The sequence below is a fragment of the Tripterygium wilfordii genome, chromosome 22 (genome assembly GCF_013401445.1).
Source record: "Tripterygium wilfordii isolate XIE 37 chromosome 22, ASM1340144v1, whole genome shotgun sequence".
Classification (NCBI taxonomy): Eukaryota; Viridiplantae; Streptophyta; class Magnoliopsida; order Celastrales; family Celastraceae; genus Tripterygium; species Tripterygium wilfordii.
In genome coordinates this window covers 4,658,167-4,674,303 of record NC_052253.1, presented here as the reverse complement: position 1 = coordinate 4,674,303, position 16,137 = coordinate 4,658,167, and the positions used below count along the sequence as shown (strand labels likewise).

The following is a 16,137-nucleotide window of genomic DNA, read 5'->3' as shown; positions in this document are numbered from 1 at the left end:
TAAGTCCAATGGATAATCCGAGCCGAATAGCCAACGTGGCATATTTGGTAATTAAAGTTGATACCCATGGATAACTTGGGGATGAAAAAAATAATTAACACTCGCAAAACGATTAATCCAAAGAAAAACTGCACACACTTCGTAGTCGAAGCGTGCGCAGACTCATTACACTGAAGGTATCTCTATAGGCTCTAGCTTTCTCCGTACGATCTCCGCTCCAGAAACCCTAGAATCAGTAATTCGTCTGCAAAATCATGCGATCAATTCGATGTTTATGTTCGTGAATGTGATTGTGATGTGTGTCAAAATTGTTATTTTAACTGCAGGAATGGCCGGGAATCAAGGAGGATTTCTGGTGCTGATTCTGACAATATTGATTTGTTTAGCTGATGCTGTGATCTTTCAACCGATCTCGGACTCTCACCGATCTGCTGCTGTCGAGCTCTTCACGGCGGTTGATGGATCCTTTGGAAGGTCAACAAAACCCCCATTAAACCTCTTCTATTAATATTGACGTCTCTTTGGCTAATGCCTAAATTGGAAACTATTATCTGAAAGTTCTTAGAATTGAAGTAGCGAAAATTTTGATGTGCATTTTTTGTTTTTGATTACTACCACTCTAGTAATGTTGTTCAGGATTGTGGAGCTTGGTGGAGCAATGAGTAGTAATTCTTGATTGCTCCTATACGTTTTGTGAGAATTGGTACTTTATTTTTGTATTCCTTTAGTGAATCCTGTGAAGATGGGATTCTGTGGGTTGGGACTAAATTAGCCTAGCTGTTATTTGGTGGTGGAGAACATTGTAAAAAGGAAAAAGAAGCTGAAATTCTTTTTTTCGGTTTATTGTTTAGTAGCTGCTATATGGTGCTTTGGCTGAAATAATTAGTGCGATGAGAACTTCCTTCTCCTCTTTACATGATACCCACTAAATTGTGGTTGTTAATAAACTCTTATGTCAGTCATGACCTTGAATTCCGTCAATAGTTGTGTCAAGCTTACTGGATGAAGGTTCTTATTCTGCGTCTTTTTTTGTGTCTTCTTTTTTTGGGGGGAGGGCTGTATACCTCTCGAATATATTTCATGACCCAGTGGACAGTTATTAAGTGGTGATTTATTCTATTTGATTTTGAATTTACTGGGAATCTGAGAACAGATCTTACCATTTACACAACAAAAACGAAGGTTTAGTTCGTATATTTTTTTTAACATAGAAATAAGATAGGTCGATTAACTACTTTTATGATGGATTATGTACACTGGATCTGATTTTAAAGTTTCTGTATGCTGTTATGTTTTTATATTTGATAGAGTACTGACACTCTCATGTGGCCATGACCAAAATTTACATTCCATTTAGGATTTGTTGTATGCTGAATTTCGGTTCAATGGTGGTGTTTAGTTTTATCCTGCTTGTTGACACTACTAACTTAGACACAATTGCTCAGTCAAGAAAAAAATAATTATTAAAATGAACACAGTCACTATATTAACAAATAAAAATAGTTTGCATACTCTTTTAAATTTTTTATGGGGAAAATGGGGATCAACTCAACTCTAAGGTGATTTCAAATTTCTTCTACATAGATGTGCGTGATATGTATTTAGATGTATGATTTCATTTGGAGTCTTTGAGAAAGATTGTTTCAATGTACTTTCCTTTGCATGTGTCTTTCTAAGTTCCTTTGTTCCAGCAAATCTTGTGCCTTCACATGATCTAAGGTTAGTGTTTTTTTTCCTTTTCTATATGCATCTGATGCCTTGTCATATTGTAGCAGCTTAGAGGACACATATGAGGCACTCAGAACATTTGAGATTCTTGGAATTGATAGAAAGGCCGATGTAGCTACCAGTACTTGCCGGACTGTATCTGAAACTCTTGTTTCATCATCTTCACCTTCAAAAGATTTGTTCCACGCGTTAAAAGTTAATGGCATATTGAGATGCAATATCAACGACGAAGTTTTTGAGGTAGTTTCAGTTTGCTGTGACATGTTCTAAGTTTGATAGTAATTATCCACAAATTGTCAAAATAGAAATATATGATCACATGCTCTAACTTTTGTTTCCTCTGAAGGGCATTATTTTAAAACTTCAAGCTGAGGTCAATGATTCAAGCTCATTGCTTGACTTCTACTACTCAGTAGGAAGCTTGGTACTAATCAAGGTAACAAATGCTAGCAAACCAATCTTTAGATTTGGTTTTTCTGCGACATTAAGAGCACGTATATGACTATATGCACATATGATAATTAAGAATTTTCTTTCTTGTATAAATAAAATTCACTTGAACTCGTATTTTCAGAGAGCAATGATTTCCATTCTTCTTACCCATGGGCATGCTATTATTCTTTAATGTAATTGGTCATTTTGATGTTTTGAATGATCTTCTCCATGCAGGATCAAACATCAAAAGTTGATCTACATCTTGCTGACGCTGAAGGAGTTTTTCGGTCCATCAAGGTTAGTTGCTTTCATAAGCCATTATTGCTGAGTGGTGAACCTTCCACAGCACCCTCCTGGTCAGTGTATTACTCATTATCTCAACCAATTACTGATGTCATAAAATTTGGATGGGTTTGGAAAGGTTGTGCTCTGCTTTGACATGGAATTCTTTCCCTTGACTTTTGTTGCTTGATTTCAATTTATCTTTGTGCAATTGTGTGTGCTTAAGTTGATTTTAAGGAATTACTGGCAGGCCCTTAGCCAGAGTGATGGGAGGTGGCGCTATAGTTCAAATAATCCAGAATCTGGTACCTTTGCGGCTGGTAATTATTTATCAGGTTTCAGCTATTTATAAAGCTCGTTGTATTATTACGGAATGGCTAAAGTCGGGTCATAGTAATTACTAATTAGTTGTTTAAAATATCTTGTAGTTTGACAATTACCTATATAAGTGATTTACTTAAATTTTTTTAAATCATGCTTCTTTCAGGACTAGCACTTGAAGCTCTTGCTGGGGTTGTCTCATTAGCATCTTCTGAAATAGATCAATCTTCGGTAATCTTGAATTTCTGCTATCTTTGTCCATTGCAACTTGAATTCTTTATGAGCAGAAAACCACTATCATTCTGTTGGGTTCACTCGTGTTGATACTTGTTGATCTCTTTCGTGGTGCTGGACGTTTTCTCAGAAGTGCCAGGTTATTGTAAATGAGAGATTTGTAGCTGCAATTAAATATGGAACTTAAAAGCATTTTGAAGTAGATCTTGTTGTTGGGGTTATACTGTGAAAACCTACTATTGCCCTCCAAGGCTGAAAAGTTAGTGCTTATGTAGTGTTAGTTGGCCATTTCTCTGGTTTTGTTAGTTGTACCAGGGAATGAGAGAATCATGTTTCTATTAGATATATGTTGGCTGTTGAAGTCGCAATGCATATCCGGTGCTAAAATTTCTAAATATAGGATAATAAAGTTAATTGTAAAAAGTATATAGGATGTTTTTGGTGTTAGGAGTATAACTATTATTCCATGATGAATGAGTTAGGTTATTAATTTTAAATCCTTTGCTCCATGTTGACATTTATCCTCTTAAGCTAGAGATGAAATTCTATGACCAACCAATTAATGCATTGGCTGGTTTTAAGAAAAGGAATCATTCCTAATGTTGATTGTTTTGCTGTACCATTTTCCATATTGTTTATTTGTTTATATGTTCCTTTATGAAGACAATTGTTGCTATAATTTAATTATTTTTCCCCATTAGGGCAGGAGTCAGTTTTCTGCTGTTCTTTTCTTTTTTTGTGCTGCTTTTCCTTTCTTTTGTTTTTGGTTCAGTGTGTGTCTGTGTGCTCACCATTTGTTGATTTTTTGGGCAGATCAGAACAACTAAAAATGACATAATGAAGCTTTTTGACAGTATTGAAAAATATGGTATGTTTGTTATCTGCTACATTTCCCTTTTTGTCGTATATTTCATTTCACTGGCATCACCACATTTGCTGCCGCCAGAACTACTATTGGCATAATTTGCGTGACATTGATTTATTTATTAGGACACACATATTTTTTACAAATTTGACATATTCTAGCATTTCCTTACCAATTATGTCATATACTCGTATCCATTTCCCTTCCATTTGGTTGGTATAAAGTTTTAATCCTGGTCGCACAACTCAAGATACTAGCACAGTAGCACATATGTTATTTTAATTGTTATCTAATGAATACTTTGCTATGTGTATTTCCGTGGATGTAGATGATGGGGCTTTCTACTTTGATGAGAAAGTTGTGGATGCACTTGAGCATAAAGGTCCTCTTTCAACTACATACTCTGTTGTAAGAGGGCTGACAGCATTCGCCGCTGTTACTTCTGGAAGTTTGAATGTGAGTTGTAGGGCCTTCTCCAGGCATACCTTTACTTCACTGTTTCTCTGTTGTAACTTGTAATGCTTCTAATGCTTTTACGTTTTCATTTGCAGCTTCCGAAGGACCAAGTACTGGGTCTGGCAAAATTCTTCCTCGCAATTGGAATTCCTGGTGATGCCAGAGATTTCTTCAACCAAGTAGACGCTCTAGCTTACTTGGAGAACAACAGGCAAGCTCTTTCCCCTTAATTTTGACTGTATATTCAGGCACTTCACTGTATGATATAATCTTTGTTTTATTACCTGCAGTGGCCATTTTTTCTCCTTTATGTTTGGGGATGTGATTTCTTGTCTTATTAGTATGAGATGGCTTTTTTTCTCTTTGAAAACAAGCTGGATAGTAAGGGCTTTAAAGTTTTTAGAGTTTCAATCTGAGGTTTTTTTAACCAATATATCTTTAGTGGGAAAAAAAAGGAAGAATGACTCCATGCCATTCAGGAAATTGGGGAATATGCTGTTTTTTTTTCAATGCTTATTTTTATGTGAACGCGGTCCATAGAACAGGCCCACATCATTATAGTAGAACTCATTATAGTATGTTCTAAAAACAGGCTCCGTTTGTGGAAATTTGCATTATGTAAAACATAATTGGAAAAAAAAAACACGGTGATGAGTGCATTTCCAATACTGGTTCAGTTTTTTTCTCTCTCCAGTCTCCACACGCACACTCACTCATTTGAACACTTGTGCGTATGCATTCATTGTTACGTGTATTTATATGTTGAATTGTTGATACCAATATTTTTGTTTGCATTTATATGTGCATGCCTGCTGCTGCTGGGAGAGTGAATGTGTATATAGGGTTTCCCAAATTATTATCTTTCAAATTATATTGACTTTATCCTACTGTTGCAGGGTTTCCATCCCTCTGATTCTCTCACTTCCAGATACTGTGCTTTCTTTGACTAAGAAAGACTTGCTTAAGGTGTGTTGTTACCTGCATGATAAAGTCTCTTCAAAGTTGCATCGTGTTGGTATCAGCACTTGCTTTCTCAGAATTGTTAGGTTTTAGTGGGATTCGAGAACAATTACTTGGTAGAGTTGTCCTATGTTTTTTTGGCTAGGAATTAATGCATACACCACAATGAAATTGGATTGGCTCAAGATTAGACATAAAAACAAACGGGCCTTAAATACCTTGAAAAGCCTCACAAATTATAAGCAATAGTTAGGTCAATCATGGATCTCCAAAAGGAGAACAGGCAGACATGGGTGGGAGTGCTAGAACAGGACATGGTCTTTATCAGATTAGTGGAAAGTGTAATTTTAGAGAGGAATAAATGGTGAAGGGGAACCGATATGGTGGATTCCCATTAACTTATCTTATGCATTCATGTAGCTGACCCTGATTGTTTGAGATGAATGCTTTAATGAGAATCAATGTCATGGAAGTGGGCATTATGGTATTTTATGATTATTCCTTTTATAAATGTTTGGAAAATGGAAAGTATTCCTTGATTTATGAAATCCCCATTCTTCATATCCTCCATTGAATGGCGTTTCTTCATTCTGACACTGCTTCAAATTTATGGGTGCTCCCTTATGTCTTGATTTGTGACTTTTTTTTTTTGCTCCATGATTGTTATCAGGTTAGGGTGAATACTGTGCTTGGCTCAAATGCACCTTCTCTATCAGTTAAGCTTATACAAGTTGTCAGATTTGGAAACAAGGGTGCTTCTATTGTTGAGAGCCAGGTGCAGCAACGATTAACTTATTTGTTTTTTGACCAATGCATGTTGTTTCTCTTATTTATCGTTTCTTACTCAATTGGAATGTTTTTTGTCACTTGTGTATTTCAGGAACTTAAGTTTGACCCTGAAAGTGCAGTCTACTTCTTGGAAGCTTTGCCAGAGAGTCTCGATGTTGGACATTACACATTTGTTTTTGAGGTATTTGTTTTCTTTTCTTTTTTCTCCTGATAAGGGTGGGCAAGTCCAACTGAATTTATCCATACATTGATGATACCAAATTTTTTGAAGGTGGTGCTTCATGATTCTGAGCATAAAAAAGTTTATGCCACTGGTGGCCATACTCAAATTCCAATATTTGTCACTGGATTCATCATAACTGAGAATGCAGAAATTGCAGTACTTGAAAGTGATCTTGAGAGTGGAGAACCTCAGAATAAGTATGCTGTCAACATTTCTCAATTGTTTTGCTTTGTTTCTGCTTCAATACAAACAGTTCTATTTCTAATTGCTACTATCCCATCTGTTCCTGGAGCTAATTGAGGTGTATTCTGGTAATTGGGGGTTGGGGATAGGGATAGGGTGTTATAAGATCCAATTTGCCTCTGTGCTGTCCATTGTGTGCCTTTTATATGTCCTGCACTCCTTTATGAAGTCAATTTTCATTTATTAGTTCTGTTTATTCCCGAAAACCTGATTACTAAATTTGCATATTCAACTCCTCGGATGAAAAAGGCTTGATTTGGCTGGAGAAAATATTGTATCACTATCAGCAAACCACCTTCAGAAGCTGCGCCTATCGTTCCAGCTGACCACTCCTCTTGGGCATGCTTTTAAGCCACATCAGGTTCTTATTTCTTTGTTTGAAGTTATTACTATGTTTATTTTTTCCGTTTAAAGTTGCTGAGAAGTTTCTGGGATTGCAGGCAGTTCTCAAGTTGAGACATGAGACCAAGGTTGAGCATATCTTTTTGGTGGCAAATTCTGGAAAACAATTTGAGATAATTCTTGTAAGTTTTCTTCTTCTCTTTTTTTTTTTTATCTTCCTTTCCAATCTTCCAGAGAAAAAAAGAACATGCAGAGATGAAACCTTGCTGTCATGGGCATGAAAGTAAATGTAATATATATGATTGGTGACCACGATTCCTTAAATAAACGCTTTGCTTAGTTAAAAGTATCATTCAACTGGAGTGTCCCGTACTTATGCTTTGCATTTGAGGTATTATGTCGTGATACAATGGAAGGATGTTATAGTTACTGAATTTATTGGATGTGTGGAAATGAACCAGAAAAGGAAAACCAAATTTACTAGATGCTAGGCAGCCAGGTAGCAGTTAGCGGCATGAGAGATGCTCAAGTGACAAGAACCATCAAATTTATGTTAATTTCTCTAAAGCTGAAATCCTACATGATACTACTGATACTTAAGAGTGAGGTCTGATGCATGAGAACTTTAAGACTGAAAGAATGGACGTCGAAAGAGCACTTGTGAATAACAGCAAATTAGCACACATTGAAGGAATAGGGATGCTATTGGACATTTATTTGAGTAATGCTATTGGACATTTATTTGGGTGTATAAAAGGATCTTTGCATTATTTGATGTGCGGAACTACCTATTTTTACAAAAAAAATTAACCTGCTGATACAGTTTTAGTTGTTGTTCTTGTCAAAGTTCACGTCAGTCATTTCTTACTTTGCAGTATATGTATGCCATCTCATCTAGCTGCACCTTTTCTTGTAGATGCTTCTGTATTTGCTTTTTATTTGTTTGCTTTCTCAAACATAACAGAAAAAATCAGTTGGGGTATGATTTGAGGAAATTGGATTTCTCAACTCATATTTGGCAATGTTCTCTTGTAGGATTTTCTTGGTCTGGTTGAGAAATTTTTCTATCTATCTGGTAAATATGACATTCAGCTGACTGTTGGTGACTCTGTCATGGTAAGCTAAAAGCCTAAAACTTTGGTTTTAAATACTCATCTGCTCTCTTCTTCTCTTTATTTTTAATTTAATGTACTTAATTGCAAACTGAGAAAGTTAAGATGTATGTGTGGCAACACCAGGAAATACAAAGAAAAATAAGTTTTTTGGAAAGGTGGAGGCAATCCCAATCAAGATAGGATGGTTTTAACTCATACAGTAAGGATGCGATTTCTCTTGGTGTAGAAATGTGAAAGAACCACATTGCCACATTGCATACTTTTAAATGAGAAATTGGAACAAAAAATGTGTTATGGGTGGAAATAATAAGTATATTAGTGGGGAGTTGATAGGATTAAATAATTTAAATAGCAGTAGATAATTCACATGGTATCGACTAAGAAAGTAAGAATTTATGTAGCGACTCTGAAGATTTGGAGTTAATTATTGTTATTATGATATCTTTATGTACTTTATTACAATCCAATATATGTATGCTTTGTAGGAAAATTCTTTCTTCAAGGAGATTGGCTTTGTTGAATTAGATCTACCAGAAGCACCAGAGAAGGCACCCCGACCACCTCCAGAGCCTGTTGATCCTTACTCACGATATGGGCCTAAAGCAGAGATAACCCACATCTTCAGAGCTCCTGAGAAGCGTCCACCAAAGGAGCTCTCTCTTGTTTTTTTGGGGCTTACAGCTTTGCCATTTATTGGATTCTTGGTGGGGGTGAGTGATAATATTTCCCTGAAATTTCTTGACTCCTTATCTTTGTCTTTTATAGTCGTTTACTTTTTAGATCCATAATTTTTCTAGGTTCAATCTATTGGTGCTAGTTGGTTAAATAAATTATTAATTTAGTACTAGATTGGATGCTAAACATAGGATATGTTGTAGTAGTCTGGTTAAAGATCCAGTAGTTATGCCAGAATCATCATTTGGCTTCTCATTCTCCGTGTGCATGTACATTTCTAACTCTATTTAGCCAGTCTTGCCCCATGTTTTTTATTATCTTGTTTTTGACAGGGTAAAAACCTCTGTCCCTTTTGTGTCCTGTGTTATGAACAAGTGTGCTGTGTAATTAACATGTTTGCTGTGTAATGAACATGTTTATGGAAAGGACTTGGTATTTTTGATCAGCCCATATGTAGGGTTTTCGTCCTTTTCCTTCTTAGCAATGTTGATTATCACTCACGTGTTCTTTTTTCTTGGGCAATTACATTTTAACATCTCTTTCCTTGGCAGCTTCTACAATTAGGAGTGAACCTGAAGAACTTTCCTTCTTCAGCGGTTCCTGCTGCATTTGCTGTCCTTTTCCATCTCGGCATTGGAGCAGTTCTGTTGCTTTATGTGCTTTTCTGGTGGAAGGTTAGTTTTTTATTTCTGCTTTTATTTGCCTCTACTTGATTATTTCAGGTACCCATTCTGGTATGTTATGAGAATGTTGGGGATCCTTTTTAAAAAAAAGAAAAAGAAAAGAAAAGAAGAAGCTGTCGCTAGAGGATAATATGACCTTAAATTGCTTTCTTGGGCGGAGTGGACTTACATTCTATACCGTAGTCTCTACAATTTAATTGATGCTTTATATTTGCTTCTCTTGACAACAGCTGGATCTATTTACCACACTGAAAACGCTTGGTTTCTTGGGCGTGTTCCTGATTTTTGTGGGACACAGAATCCTTTCACACCTAGCCTCAACGTCGGCCAAGTTGAAATCTGCCTAAGAATGAAGACATATAAGTGGGAAAAGGATGAGCTCAATACTGGACTGTAGGAATTTTACTCAATTTTGTAGTTTTCTCGATCTGTACTTTTAAGTTATAACAAACAGTATTTACTGGAAAGGAACTTTTTCCCTGTGGTCACTTCGACTGTTTAGCATATGGTTACCATGGTTACGTATCTTGTCACTGTCTCTGCGAGCAGAATACATGACAGTTAGGGTAGCATACTAAGATAATTGTAGTAACCATGATGTAGATCCAGCATCCCAGTTTCAGAATGACATTAATATCTTCTTGGGAAGCTCTTGGGTTGACGTTCTTTTGTATTTGATTATATCTACTTGGTGCTTACGGCATCAAAAATGATTGTCTTGAGGGGTTGGATCATATCATAAGCGTTCTGCATGGACAAGCAAGGGTCTGGTAAGAAAAGTAAGAGAAGAAATTTTGATTGTCGATATTTTAGGGCAAAGCTGATGGCTGAGATTCAAGAAGAAGAACATATAGAGGAGAGATCGAAGAAATCTCATGAAGAGCTGGTGAACAACTGAACAAAGAGATTCAAGAATTGATGGATCGATCGGGTCAAAGAGCCGGAGAAGGAGATTTAATCGCTGGAGACTAGCAAACCGAATAAGGACGTCGCTGGTGCAACTCCTATAGACAGTAAAGGACTAAAGGAAAAGAAGGGAAGCGGCCTTCGGCATTTTTCTTGATCCTATTAAGATGGCTTAACATATTAAAGGTAATGTGATGTCAATTGGGCACGTAATATCCTTCAAATTTGTTAGGGCCCTAGAAGGATGAGTAGAATTTGGGCCATCAAATGTACGCTAAGGCCCACAAGGGTGGGTTACTGGGTTATATTCATGGGTGTGCAAACCCATTAAAATGCTTGGATTTGGTGCTCGATCCAACCGATTGGCATAAAAGAAAAAAGCAACCAAATTAAATAAATTTCAGGATCAAGACAACCACAATTTAGAGGGAACCAGCTCTTGAGTACATACATATATTTCAGCATGCTCCAAAATAGATAGTGGTAGTATCGGCAGATATACCAAAAAGTCCAGCCACATAACAGACACACTTTAAGAACACTCTTTGGCATGTGATGGGGTATATCCATACTTGTAAATGCTCCAAAACAATGCAATCCACAATGTTCAAGCCTAGTCATTAGTTCAGTACTTGGGTGGTGGCTGCTGGGTTGGCAATAACCCAAATCTCTTCTTCAGGAGAACTCTTTGCCTAGAGTACTTGTCATCTGGAGAAAAGCGAGCTGTCGAAAGAGGAAACATGGAAGGTACAATAGGAATTAGAATGTGCCTTATAGTCATCTAGAAAGGTATAATATAATTAAAGCAAATCTAAAAGGAGAATAATTAGAGTAAGAATTTCAGGAGACATCAAGTAAAATTGAGGAATGCCAGGATAAAATTGGAGAAAGCTTCTATAACTGCAACCGCTGGTGAATAAGAAAAAAAAATCATAAACCAATTACCTGGATGTGCAGATTGGGTTGGCAATCCCAGCGGTGATTCTTTCTGCATGTAAAGATCCAATCAACATGAAAAAATAAAGAACCACAAAAAAAAATGCTACATGGTGATGAAAAGAAAACAATGAAAATTGGAAAATGCATATAATATATATGGGACAATGGAATTAACATGATTATCACTACGTTAGATATTATCATTAGGTTAGATAACACAGTGAAGTACCAGGATTACCATGTAGGACGGGATCCAATGTGACCGTGTCTTGAATGGAGTCCTCGTTACCCCATAAAAGCCAACTAAGGTCAAAATCTGATTAGCATCTCCATAAACTTTTTTCATAATGTTATATGACTATGTATGTATACATTAGCTACTGTGTGCACGTTTATATTGGAATTTGGATTTGTGTCAAGAAATGTAAGCACTCAGATTTCAGATCTACACAAGGCACTGAACAGAATATATACAGCCAAAGTTGCAAAGTTACGTTTTAACAAATCATCACAAGTATCATAAACTCTGAAAGGAATGTAAAGAAGCAAGCTTTTCAATACTTATATTTAATTACCGACTTCTGAGATTATTACTTCTAACCTACGTGGTATCAATACTTAGACCTCCTTCTCAAGGTTATCAACCTCAGCACCATTTACCTACTTTCTCCCAATCATTGTTAATAGCTCTTCCCTCCCCTCATTGTAAAGATCACCAAACCTCCCAAATCCCTTCCCACTTCCTCGAAAACATAGCAGAAAAGATCAATTACTACAGAATACATCAAATAGCAACAATAAGTGTTGAATCTACAGCTAGCAGTAGCGGGTGCCTATCACATACCTTGGTTGTGTAGACTTTGTCGCCGTTCTCGTTTATGTAAAACTGAAGATACATTGTATCTAGTTTCTAGATCTGTGTTAGATCAGATAAATTTCAAATACTACAGCAGCAAAAGATTTATTACGAAAACAAATGAAAAACAAAGAAGACGACAAACAAAATCAAGTGTGGCGCAGCGAAGATTCAATACGAAAAGCTGCAAACGCCATAATACAGAAGCCCTACTGATTACTGAAGCATAAAGAGAGCCTTACCTGTTTCGACTGGTACCAATCTGGTTCGGTTTGAGATCGACAGAGGTCAGTCAAAACCCTAGAACGATCAGCTAGGGTTTAGCGAAATTACAATTATAAGCAGGAATGCAAAGTTTATGGCGCCCAACTCTCATCATCTGGGGCCTTTTTGCCCAGTATCCAACCCAAAATTAGCTCTGGCTTTCTTTCCATGGCCCAGAAGAAGGTCCAAGAGTACCAACACCAGCCGCGCTAACAGCCCAGGCCCAAGCCCAAGCCCAAAGCCATGAGAAGCAGGGCAATGCCATAAATACATATCTTTCCCTCTCAGCATTTGACCTTTGACCTTGCTTTGAATCTCTTCCGACCTACGTTTCTGCAACTCCCATTGATACCTTCCCCATACCATACTCAAAACGATAACAATTCCAGCATATCTGATTCTGAACGTGCATTTCTTTTAATTCACTTCCAAACGATGTCGTTCGAGGAGGAGGAAGAATCTCTCGAGCAAACCCTCCTGGTGGTACGTGAGGTCGCCGTTTACAAAATCCCGCCCCGCTCCACCTCCGGCGGCTATAAATGTGGTGAGTGGCTTCAGTCCGACAAGATCTGGTCTGGTCGGCTCCGGGTTGTATCGTGCAAGGACCGGTGCGAGATCCGGCTGGAGGAACCAAACTCCGCGGAGCTGTTCGCTGCGTGCTTTGTCAAGCCCGGGCAGCGAGAGAACTCCGTGGAGACGGTCCTTGACTCGTCGAGATACTTCGTGTTAAAGGTGGAGGACGGACAGGGCAAGCACGCGTTTCTTGGGCTTGGATTCGCGGAGAGGAACGAGGCCTTCGATTTCAATGTCGCGTTGTCGGATCATGAGAAGTACGTACGGAGAGAGAACGAAAAGGAGACCAGAGAAACCAGTGACGCCGACAACCTCATCGATATTCATCCGGCGGTCAATCACCGGTTGAAGGTACCTCGCCAAACTTAAAATCTTGCTTCATTTTCTCCTCCTTTTGGAGAATTTACATCATTTACTAGTTTGGGTGATATCAAAATATGTTAGAATGTAAACAGAGTCAAAGATCATAGATAGTTGATGATTAATGTAAACAAGCAGTCAAGCTTTCTTTTTTTGTTGTTATTATCGTTGAATACTTTCTTTAATTAGTTCATATCACTTTCTGGAGTTGGTAGGAAAAGATTTTGGTATTGGTTGTGTCACTGCTTAGTTCGGGCTCTGGCTTTTTGTTGGCTACAATCTAACTCATTATTGTTGTCATATTTCCTGCTATTACCTCCCTCCATCAAAAGGGGTAATGATGTTGTTCATTTTGTTTCTGTCAAAAGGAAGGTGAAACCATCCGGATAAACGTGAAGCCCAAACCATCTAGTGGAACTGGCATGCTTGCAGCTGTCAACCTTTCTGGAGGAGCTTCCGGGAGTGGAAAGCCAAAGGCTTTGGCCCTTGCTCCACCGCCCGGTGGGGCTGGAAAAGTTAGGACTCCTCTTCCTCCCCCTTCTAATGATCCTGCTGCTGTTAGGAAGACTTCTGCTAATCGTGGTGCTGGTCTCAGTGCAACTAGTGAAAACACGAGAAGATCCGATCCTTTGTCAGATATTTCTCAACTTGAGGTTCGCCTACTCCATCATTCTGCATCCTCCTTTCAGACTTTAAAGACAGCTTGTTATTATATAATCTTTTCATTCTCCAAATAGTTGGTTGTTTCCTGTTATACCTATTCTATTTCTTCCAAGAAACAATGTGCTTTTGAGAATTCAATACTTGGTGTGAACTTTATTTTGGGGAGTCCAAGTAGGTTACTTGAAGAGTGTTACTAAAGGTTTCGTTGTTTCTGTGGGGATCATTCGGTTTCAGTTGAAAAGTATTGGTGTCTTTTCCAACGAAACTTCAAGCTGTTTCCTATGATTTCCCATCCTGATTGTGCCAAGCTAAACAAGATACTATTTCTACTAAAAAAAATCGCCTCAAAAGGTTGCAAATTGCAATCGTGGATGTTTATTCACCATCGAGCTTGGATCTATTTCCTCCATATTTTCCATCCTGATTAAGCCGGGTTAAAAAAATGTTAATTTACTTCTGTAAGTTTTATATTTAAATCATAAGAGTTTTGATCTTTGCATTCAATCTGGAACCCTTTTCATTGTCTCTATCCTGTCCCAGACGTTTCAGTCTCCAACAAAATGTTAATGTTATGCTTCCCTGCTTGTGTGCTTGTAGCAATATTTCTGCTCGTATGTAGATAAGTGCCTTTGCTTGCTTAGTTTGAGATTACTTGGATAGAAGTTTGCAAGCAACATCTTTATGGACCATTTACTTGTTTGATTTTGCAGAAGAATCTTCCTTCGGGATCAACGTCAGGATCGGCCAAAACAGCAGCATCTGGATGGGCAGCTTTCTAATTGTGTGTGCAATTCATCTAATTAAGGTCTTGTTTGCTGATTTATTCAAAAGGAGGAAAATTGTCCTGTGGAATATATTTATACGCTTCTTCTTGTCATCCTTAAACTCATAAGCTTTTTGGCAGCTATGATAGAGAAATCAATTATGCGGCTGATTTGGGTATATCATATCATCTTCAATCCATTGTTAAATACTTATCATACCATACAAAATGAATTCATCTTCAGTCCACCTTCAGCATGATCAAAAACTGTGCTGCCACCCTGATATGAACTGCACTCTTTTGCTCATTGCTGGTAGAGATCTGTTAACTGTATGCTTTACTTACTGACAAGGACTCACGTTGGTCCCATAAAAACACTTACTGCAAGAAACCCATGCTTCACCCTTATGGGTTTGCATTCCCCAATCGTCCTAAGAAAGACGGAGGGATAGAAAGTCATGTCAATAAAAAGAGTGAAAGTATTTTGAATAGCCTATTATCATGTTTAAGCATTAATTCCAATTATACTTGGTTCCCTCCCTGCACGAATTCTTCCCAAAGCCTAATTCTTTCTGAACTCAATTTCTTCGTTAAAAATATGGAAAACGACTTATATCCCCAACATTTTCCTCAATAACCGGTCATAACAGTATTACGTTATCTAATTACATTAATTTTCTTTATGACATTGTCTAATTACATGTCATGGTTAAAGATAACGTTTGAGACCCGCAAAAAAATGACCCCAAAATACCCTCATTTTGTCATAAATTGAATTGCATGATGACAAAATTCCTGAAAGAGGATTATTTAAAATATAGCTCAAGTCAAACACATTTAAACCCTAAACATTCTACTAATAAACGAAATAAAAATGTGTTCTTCAAATTATCATTAGGTATGATCATTATATGGTATGGTAATTAAGCAGATAAATCTTCTATTTTTGTTTCTATCCAAGAAAAGTAATGAACAAAATTAGGGTTATTAATTATTTGATGGTTGGTAAAGTCGGCTTTAATTCCCTTCCAAAAATCATGTTAAATCATTTTTTTTTAAAATGCAATATTAAAGTTTGGGAGTTAGGAATTAGGGTTTAGGGTTTAGCTTTTAGTGCTTAGGGTTTATGATTTAGGGTTTATAATTTAAGATTTAAAATTTTTTTCCCAAAATCAACTATATTTTAATATTATGAATACCAAATTACTCAATTATACATTTTAATTCATGATTTAATATATTTTTGGGTTGAGAATTGAAGCTAAAATTGGACGCAAGAATTGAAGCCCTCTATCTCTAGCTTATTACACCAAAACATATTCATTTTTTTATAAACACCAAAACATATTTTTATATTCAATTGCTACCTATGTATTGTAGGAAAAAAAGAGGAAAATTTTGAAAAGAGAGAGGGCTAATCATATGCTAATTTTTAAATAAAAGTATTAATTATTAAGATATT

General features: G+C 37.0%; 3 protein-coding genes across 7 annotated transcripts; 2 read left to right on the top strand and 1 right to left on the bottom strand.

The window, feature by feature from the left end:
* The first annotated feature begins 51 nt into the window (after positions 1-51).
* On the top strand, positions 52-10,012 carry LOC119991126 (dolichyl-diphosphooligosaccharide--protein glycosyltransferase subunit 2-like). Of its 5 annotated transcripts, none has more exons than XM_038837355.1 (20): positions 52-176; positions 327-474; positions 1,776-1,968; positions 2,075-2,164; positions 2,398-2,460; positions 2,696-2,765; positions 2,933-2,997; positions 3,814-3,868; positions 4,194-4,321; positions 4,417-4,532; positions 5,218-5,287; positions 5,952-6,056; positions 6,162-6,251; positions 6,342-6,490; positions 6,786-6,897; positions 6,977-7,060; positions 7,914-7,994; positions 8,479-8,703; positions 9,220-9,342; positions 9,582-10,012. In XM_038837355.1, the coding sequence occupies exons 2-20, from the start codon at positions 329-331 to the stop codon at positions 9,696-9,698; spliced, it is 2,082 nt and encodes a 693-aa protein (XP_038693283.1). In that variant the 5' UTR covers positions 52-176; positions 327-328; the 3' UTR covers positions 9,699-10,012. The 5 variants fall into 5 exon arrangements, with proteins under 5 accessions (XP_038693283.1, XP_038693280.1, XP_038693282.1 ...); XM_038837352.1 differs by having other exon boundaries at positions 1,773-1,968; XM_038837354.1 differs by having other exon boundaries at positions 111-235.
* A 625-nt stretch (positions 10,013-10,637) lies between these two features.
* LOC119991129 (H/ACA ribonucleoprotein complex subunit 3-like protein) lies at positions 10,638-12,435 on the bottom strand. The gene is made up of 4 exons (XM_038837357.1): positions 12,295-12,435; positions 12,041-12,112; positions 11,203-11,245; positions 10,638-10,980 (listed from the first exon to the last, which is right to left on the bottom strand). Exons 2-4 carry the CDS (start codon positions 12,092-12,094, stop codon positions 10,883-10,885), a joined length of 195 nt encoding a protein of 64 aa, XP_038693285.1. The 5' UTR covers positions 12,095-12,112; positions 12,295-12,435; the 3' UTR covers positions 10,638-10,882.
* A 172-nt stretch (positions 12,436-12,607) lies between these two features.
* On the top strand, positions 12,608-14,854 carry LOC119991128 (uncharacterized protein At1g03900-like). The gene is made up of 3 exons (XM_038837356.1): positions 12,608-13,240; positions 13,618-13,902; positions 14,623-14,854. Exons 1-3 carry the CDS (start codon positions 12,752-12,754, stop codon positions 14,689-14,691), a joined length of 843 nt encoding a protein of 280 aa, XP_038693284.1. The 5' UTR covers positions 12,608-12,751; the 3' UTR covers positions 14,692-14,854.
* The last annotated feature ends 1,283 nt before the right edge of the window (positions 14,855-16,137 follow it).